At 36.4% G+C, this 7,500-nt stretch overlaps 2 protein-coding genes across 3 annotated transcripts in view; one reads left to right on the top strand and one right to left on the bottom strand.

Moving 5' to 3' along the window:
* Positions 1-6,163, bottom strand: part of LOC137977571 (protein FAM135A-like) — a 20,882-nt gene extending 14,719 nt beyond the window's left edge. The window contains exons 1-10 of one of the 2 annotated variants that reach the window (XM_068824826.1): positions 6,025-6,163; positions 5,238-5,388; positions 4,224-4,309; positions 3,341-3,495; positions 2,680-2,750; positions 2,194-2,367; positions 1,336-1,447; positions 1,186-1,241; positions 996-1,093; positions 1-30 (exon numbers count right to left, since the gene is read on the bottom strand). The exon at positions 1-30 is cut by the window's left edge and continues 20 nt beyond it. In XM_068824826.1, coding sequence (XP_068680927.1) covers positions 1-30; positions 996-1,093; positions 1,186-1,241; positions 1,336-1,447; positions 2,194-2,367; positions 2,680-2,750; positions 3,341-3,495; positions 4,224-4,309; positions 5,238-5,317 — 862 coding nt within the window. In that variant the 5' untranslated portion in view covers positions 5,318-5,388; positions 6,025-6,163. Of the gene's footprint in view, positions 31-995; positions 1,094-1,185; positions 1,242-1,335; positions 1,448-2,193; positions 2,368-2,679; positions 2,751-3,340; positions 3,496-4,223; positions 4,310-5,237; positions 5,389-5,611; positions 5,899-6,024 lie in introns of those variants that run through there. The other variant, XM_068824827.1, reaches the window with a different exon arrangement.
* Positions 6,164-7,500, top strand: part of LOC137977573 (protein phosphatase 1 regulatory subunit 42-like) — a 6,278-nt gene continuing 4,941 nt past the window's right edge. The window contains exons 1-4 of the mRNA XM_068824830.1: positions 6,164-6,348; positions 6,473-6,639; positions 7,129-7,267; positions 7,380-7,496. Of these exons, the coding sequence (XP_068680931.1) occupies positions 6,217-6,348; positions 6,473-6,639; positions 7,129-7,267; positions 7,380-7,496 (555 nt within the window). The 5' untranslated portion in view covers positions 6,164-6,216. The remainder of the gene's footprint in view (positions 6,349-6,472; positions 6,640-7,128; positions 7,268-7,379; positions 7,497-7,500) is intronic.

The raw sequence follows: 7,500 nt of genomic DNA, 5'->3' as shown, positions 1-7,500 counted from the left end.
CCTCCAGTTTTTCACCAAAGTCCACTATGCCTATAGAAAGAGAAAAGGGAATCAACTTAAGTAGTAATCTATCAGGTGATCCATTACACACCAAAAACTTCGTCACAGTTCCAAAAAAGACAAACTGTACAGTTACAAAGAATACAACTACTCCCAGTGAATAATCCTAATGAAAAAATTGTCCCTGTATTAACCCACTGACCTCTGAGAGTGAGGCTTAATTACTAGATTTTACTCTGTCTAACGCCAAATGATTTTACTTGTCAATGGGGGCAGGGGAGGGGGCATCCTAGGGCGTTTGAGGTGGGCATGAGCTAAATCAATCTTTCTTGCAGTCTTACATACAGCTGTACAAAAGGGGCCACCTTGACAAAATCGAGGGTACATAAGGGGCCTTGTGGCAGCTGCTACGCAATCAATTGATGCATGATCTCAGCTAGATGTAATCGCCTTGGGGTTTGCGGGATGGGTGGGCGGGAGGAGAGAGAGAGCTTGCGATCATGTCTCGTAAATGAAAATAATTTGCAGATTTTGGTCTAAATTAGGGTAAGGGTTTCAGGAAGTGGGCTGCAAACCTCTACCAAATTTTTCTGGGAGTACCCCCTCCTGGGGAGGGGGGGGGGGGTTATTTTGACAAGGGAAGAAAACTGGGCTACCTGGAGAAAAACCTCTAGGTTGAGATAGTCTATCAAATTTTTATGCCAAATACAATCACAAAGGGAGAAGGCTTCGATAATGGCCACCTTACATGTACTGTATAATCTAAAATCTTAAAAAAGGACAATAGATAAAATTCCAGGATTGAAAGAAGTCTACATGTAAATCCACCATAATGATTGTTTTTCATGAATCTTTGATCAGAATCTTTGGTTGCTCACTCTAATGATTGTTCAGTATAATCACTATACCAATCAAACTCTGGCATACAGGTGTATCTACAGTTCAACTACATACATCTTCTTACAAAAGTTCTTCACTATTAACGTCTACATTACCTATTCCAATTCTCTGACTTTCAGGAAGAAGTTCCATTAGACACTGTAAATAAGCTAACAGATTTACTTGAGAAGACAACAACGTACTACATAATGACCTGGATGAAAAAAGGAAACCATAATCAAGTAACGCCTTGTTCATAAAGGCCAAAATACAAACTTCCTGCTTTCATTGTATTTGTTGACAAACCTGTGGGTGTCATAAGCAAACTGCAACTGCCTTTCAACAACAGCGGTCTTAGAGCTCTGTGAAAGGGAAAAAAAGTTTTTATCATTGTGAATGTATTTTTTCTTAGCAACAACCAAAACAGCAGTAAAAGAAATCATCATACATGAATACCTGAGGAGCCAACGCTTTGTTACTGAACAACGAAACATAGAAAGTAGGTGAGGAGACACGTTGATTGGAAGGCTGTTTGGACATCCAGGCATTCTTGGCAGGTCTTAGAATGCTGTGGGTACAAATACATGTAATTTACTTTATTACACAGACAATATCATTATTTTCATCACAACAACCACTTCTACCAGCAACATTCACAACCATCCTCACCAATAGCATCATTGATTTTGTCAACATCATCATCATCATCATCATTCACTTCCCTTCTTATCTGGTCACTGCATCACCAATGATTACCGCATTTACTTACAGGTAGCTTGATTATCACTGGGTGTGTGCCAAAATAATATACTTAGGTTTCAGGAAGTGCAAGAGCTACATGTATACATGTACATGTATCCATAAGAATCTTCCAGGGTTAAACTACCGGTATATCCAGTCATACAAAAATTCTCCTCAGTGACACTTAAATCTTACTTTTGCCTTGTGAAGGAATAATAATAATAATAATAATAATAATAATAATAATAATAATAATAATAATAATAATAATAATAATAATAATAATAATAATAATAATAATAATAACAATAACAAAAACAATAATACTAATACTGATACTGATACATTTTTATCTACATGTAGCATACTCGGTAGCACTATGCTCTACTAAAAAATGGGGAGAATAAATAAAAAAATTAATCATATGAAATCAAAGCAGACAACACTTAAATGATGGTTTTTAGTGAGCTGAAAAAAACAGAGTACCTCTCAGAATAAAATAACCAAGGAACTTACAAAGCAGTTCAATACAGTCGAGAATCTTTTGTCACTTACACATGTAACATACAATACCTGTGATTAGGCAAACCAAGTGCTGTTACAGTAGCATGAATAGTAGTGTCGATGACGGCAAAGTGATAATAATCAAATAGGATTGGCACATGGTGATGGAGCCCCTTGACACAGGACATGTGCAGCTTCAATGTCTGGGCACTCACTACGGTCAGTGAATCAATTGAGTCAATTCTAAAATCAAAGATAACAGAGCAACAAGTACAATAACAAAAATGAAAGAATTAGGCTGAAGTATACATTGAAATAGACCAATTTGGCTCCCTCGATGTTGTACCCAATTCAGATCCTTTGGGAATAAAATGTTTTGTTCCAAATACTGTATTTCCATATGAATGCTACACTAAGAATCTTTAACCCTGAGTGATTCGAATTGGGTACAACATTGTGCTAGCCGAATTGGTCTATTAGATATGCTCTGACTACCACTTGTTTCAAAATCATGTAAGCGACACTCAGCTCAAAAAAAAAAAAAAAACTCCTCACCCATACTCTGAGTCTGAGAATAATAGTTCCACATTCATTTGAAAATCAGCCTGGTCAACTTCCTGGACCATCTAACAATGAAAACAATAAAATATTGAAAGAACAGGACTTTCAAAATCATGGTTAAGTGAAGCTGCAATGATCCCTCTCCTGTTAAACTCTATTTAGGACACAACAAATACTAAGAACTGCATTCATTTGATAAAAGTAAATGAACCACTGTACAGAGATTTGCTTTGAAAAAGGGCTGACGCTTGAAACGACAGGTGTCAATCTCTTTAAGTGCAGTGGTTAATTTACCTTTATTAAGTCATTGGCATGACACAAGGTTTGGTGAAACATTCTGTAAGAACACAAATCTGTGATAACAATTATCTACGTCGTTGAGCGATGTGTAACAACTTCATGTCATCATTATCAAGCCAAATTACTAAGTCGATGAGATACATAAACGTTGCACAAGAACTTTGATATCACTGATTGTCATTTAAAAGCAATTTGACAGTACCAAATTTCTGTGCCTGACCTACTGTAACATTGACTAGAAAGATTTAACATAGTTGAAGTTGCGTTATTTTAAACATTCCCTCATTATTTTTTTTAAGCGCTGGTCCCCTTCCTCTGACCCTGTTGCAACATAGAGAAAACCGTACCAATTTACCTTATCACTATTGACCAACATGTAAAGACGAAAAAGAAAGGAATCATTCACTGGCACAGCTTCATTCCTGTAAAGAATTTGAAATGTTTTTGTGACAGCTGTCAAGCCAGATGGAGTGATAGTTGATCCACATTGATATTCAGTTCCCTGTTGCCCTGATAACAAAACAGGTAAAGATCAGTGTTAGAAACTAAAGACCAAATAAACATTAAAGGGCTTAATTAAAGGCCTAGTACAGTATGTCAATTTTAGGGCTGTCTTTCAATTATGCTTGGATTTGTTCAAGGTTTTCCCCTTTGGGAATTCCTGGTTTTCAATAAAATAAAAACCAGCAACAAAGTGTGATGGACGTCTTGAGAAAGAAGCAAAACAAATTTCCTTTTTTAAATCAACAGTACTGTAGGTTGAAGTCAAAGTTCTAGGTACATGTATCTCTGAGTACAACAAGAAAGGCTGTAGAGGTATGTAATTCAACAGAAGTCTTTTACGCTGTACATTGTATATCCCAAGCCATTTGTTAAGTAACAAATGGCTTGGGATATACAATGTACAGCGTAAAAGACTTCTGTTGAATTACATACCTGTACAGCCTTTCTTGTTGTACTCAGAGATACCTAGAACTTTGACTTCAACCTACAGTACTGTTGATTTAAAAAAGGAAATTTGTTTTGCTTCTTTCTCAAGACGTCCATCACACTTTGTTGCTGGTTTTTATTTTATTGAAAACCAGGACTCATAAAATTACAGTCTTGTATTGCTATCTTACTTCTGATCTACAGATCTTTAATACCCTATAAGAAGCAAAATTTTACAACTGTGCCAGTGCCCAATACACACAATTTAAAAAAACTTGTACAGGTATTTAACAAGACAAGACATTTACCTGGTACATGGCTCTGTCTCTGCTCCACTTCAATGCAAGATACAGTCTTTAGGGGTGGTTTCAGTGTGCAACGAATTTGATAATATCTGATGATAATGAGAGATAAGGTGCAGTACAGTACACAAAATATAAAATAAACTCCAGCAACAGCAGGGATTGTCAGACGTGACAGGCAACAAGTAGTAAATGGTTTTGCATTTCCCCTCACAAAGCATGTCTTCATGTTTGTTTCAAATATTGCTGTGGTCTGCTTCACTTTACAACCGCCCAAAAACATGCGTTTCTTTTCTAACAACTGCTTTCACAATACAGCCCAATACTAATGAAGGTATCCAAAAAATTCAATTTTAACCAGACTCCTTGGGATCTCAAAGTCATTTTATCGTTGTAGGTTGAATTTTGGAATGTTTCACAGCTTTCATTGATAATCAAATAAGTCATTCAAACATCACCTTTCATATTAAAATATCCTCATAAATATGATGAAAGCTAGCCTGTGAACGGAAACGTGTTTCTGGCAATCGTTTCTCTAAATGACGGCCGAAATTCGTCTGCATTTGCAAGCTAGATGAAAGAAAATCAGCACACAGAAGAACTCAGTGTGGAGATATTTAGCAGATAAGCTGTTAAGTGAAGGCAATTCTTTGATTCACTTCAAACCAACATCAGATAAAATTAATATTTATTTTGACAATCTCATTTAAATCTTTATTTAGTATTATGCACAAATTTTCCAATGACAGGTAAGATGACACACACACAGTATCATACAAGTAGACAGCCCCAAAATTAAATTTTATCCTTGCTTTTTTTCATAAAAATATTAAGGATGAATGAATGACCTCTATGCCAATGATTATAAAATTCTATAAGTTTCCACCAAGATTCACAAAGACAAAATCAAAAACGTATAATTGCTTTTCAATCCAAAAAGAGCTAAAAGCCATTTTGATTAACTGACAATAAAAACGGTCCCTGGAAAAAAGGATTACAATGTCAACATATCTTACTGACCCTCTTTGGAAGAGATCAACATTGTGGAACGATGAAAACTCCACAGAGAATTCAATTGTTGCTTGAAGATCTCCCGACATAATAAGGTGACATGAGATCAAGTCAACTCATTTTGTGATCTTCTGGAGCCTCTTATTCCACCAGGGTATATCTAAAATTGGCAAAGTGAAAAATCAGCATAATAAGAAGAAACGTACATCGTTTAATATTACATACGCGAACTTTAAATATGCATGACTTAAATTTTGCTCTTGATCTGCGATCTCGAGAGGAGATATTCCGCAACAAAGCTTACAGAACATTTCTGTTATCTTCTTGTAGGAAGTAGAGGTACTCAAATTTATTTATACAAGGAAGATTTATCACACACGTACTTAAAATGACCTGCGCTAAGTGATTCTGCGTACGGTAGAACGTTCAAATCCATCTATTGCGGAGTTGCTTCGGAATATCGATAGAGCTGGTTTCCTTTGAAAGCTACAAGTCAAGCAGGAAATAATCAAAGAATCGCTTGATGGAAATGGTGTGAGGAGTATTAGACACCGACAGATCGGCTTCACTTTCTAGTGCCCAAGGACACGACATGTGAACAACATTCCCTGGAATATTATCGAACAGCCAATTAGCCGTCCATGCGCGCATATAGCAAAACAATCCTTTTCAAAATAAGTGTATAAGAAAGAGCCCTGAGAAAACAATTGTCCAGTAATAATGCACAACGGCACCTAAAGAAAATCTAATCTTCAGAAGTTTTTAGAGTAAATAATTGTTGATAAAAAATTGATACCTGTCACTTTTCCTCCGGCTGCCATCTTCTTTCAGATCGGCTTAGCGCACAGTTCCTCACGTCCTTTCGTTTAGGAGAAGCCTAAGAACCAAGATTGTTTCCAAGGAAACGAAAAACTGTTTTCTTGTCACGTGATTAGTAGCATAAACACAAAACACTTGTAATAGCGAATCATTTTATATAAACTTCAAAATGGGAAAGATAACTTTCGAAATGATCGCGAAATCTCCAAGCCACACCAAGAAACGAAGAGATGAAACTGTTCAACAATATGTGCGAAGATTGACTCATCTATATTTTTCTGAAAAGAACATTGACGAAATAGTAAGTAGATGATTTCGAAAAAAAGCACCCGAGTTCATTTAAGGATCGCTTCGTCTGGCTCGCGTACTGTAAAACTGCAGTAATGCTTATTTTATAAACTGAACCGTTCTTGTTTTAATTACAGGACAACCTCTATCACTGCCGAAATCTATCAGTTCTCTATCTTTATGACAATAACATTTCAAAGATCAAGAACCTTGGATTTGCAAGCAACTTGACCCATTTGTACCTCCAAAAGAATGAAATCACAAAGATAGAGGGACTTAACAACCTCAGAAGATTAACAAAGTTGTAAGTAGTGAAGACAATCATTCAGCTGTCAATACCAATTTCCAAGGTGTTGTGCACACGAGCACCCTAAAACTGCAAGTCAGGACTGCCCCCAAATTATTTTTCTTTTCTCTCAAGATCTAGTGACTTTGATATTGGAAAACGTATCTCAATATATGAATCTGTTTGTGTTCATTTATGCTCACACAGACACACAGATGAGAAAGATGCATTTGTTTGTAGTCTGTGTGAAACTTGATTCATTTACAAACTTCCATGGTTAGCCATGAAAAGGTCAGAGTCTCCATTTATAGGCAACCAGAAAGGGACTAACTTACCCGTGGGGAGGGAATGGGATACAAACAAATCTCTCCCCCCTCCCCCCCCCCACCTATACCAATCCTTTCTTTAATTACCAACCATTCACTCCACTCTTTCATAAGATACAATAACATGTAGGTATGTATTCAGATTCAAAACCAAAATGTGTTGTGTATTTTGTGTTTATAGGTACCTTGGTTCAAATTCAATTACAGTCATTGAAGGGTTAGAAAATTTAGAAAGTCTGAGGGAGCTCCACATCGAGAAACAAGACCTACCACCTGGAGAAAAACTGCTCTTTGAGCCACGATCACTGCAGGCTTTGTCTGTAAGTATAAAATTAATTTGTGGTCACACGGTTAAACCAATTTACTCCTGGAGGTTTCTAATAATGATTATTTTAAGTAGAATGGTTTTTTAATGTTATTGTTCCCTGCTAGAAGTCCTTGTGTGTGCTGAACATATCAGAGAACAACATTGATTCCATTGAGGAGTTGAAATGCCTGATAAATATGACTCAGTTTTTCACAGAAAACAACTGCCTTTCAGACATGAAGGTAG

This window comes from Montipora foliosa, chromosome 11, assembly GCF_036669935.1.
Source record: "Montipora foliosa isolate CH-2021 chromosome 11, ASM3666993v2, whole genome shotgun sequence".
Classification (NCBI taxonomy): domain Eukaryota; kingdom Metazoa; phylum Cnidaria; class Anthozoa; order Scleractinia; family Acroporidae; genus Montipora; species Montipora foliosa.
The sequence above is the reverse complement of the archived record's forward strand: the minus strand, read 5'-3'. Positions and strand labels throughout refer to the sequence as shown.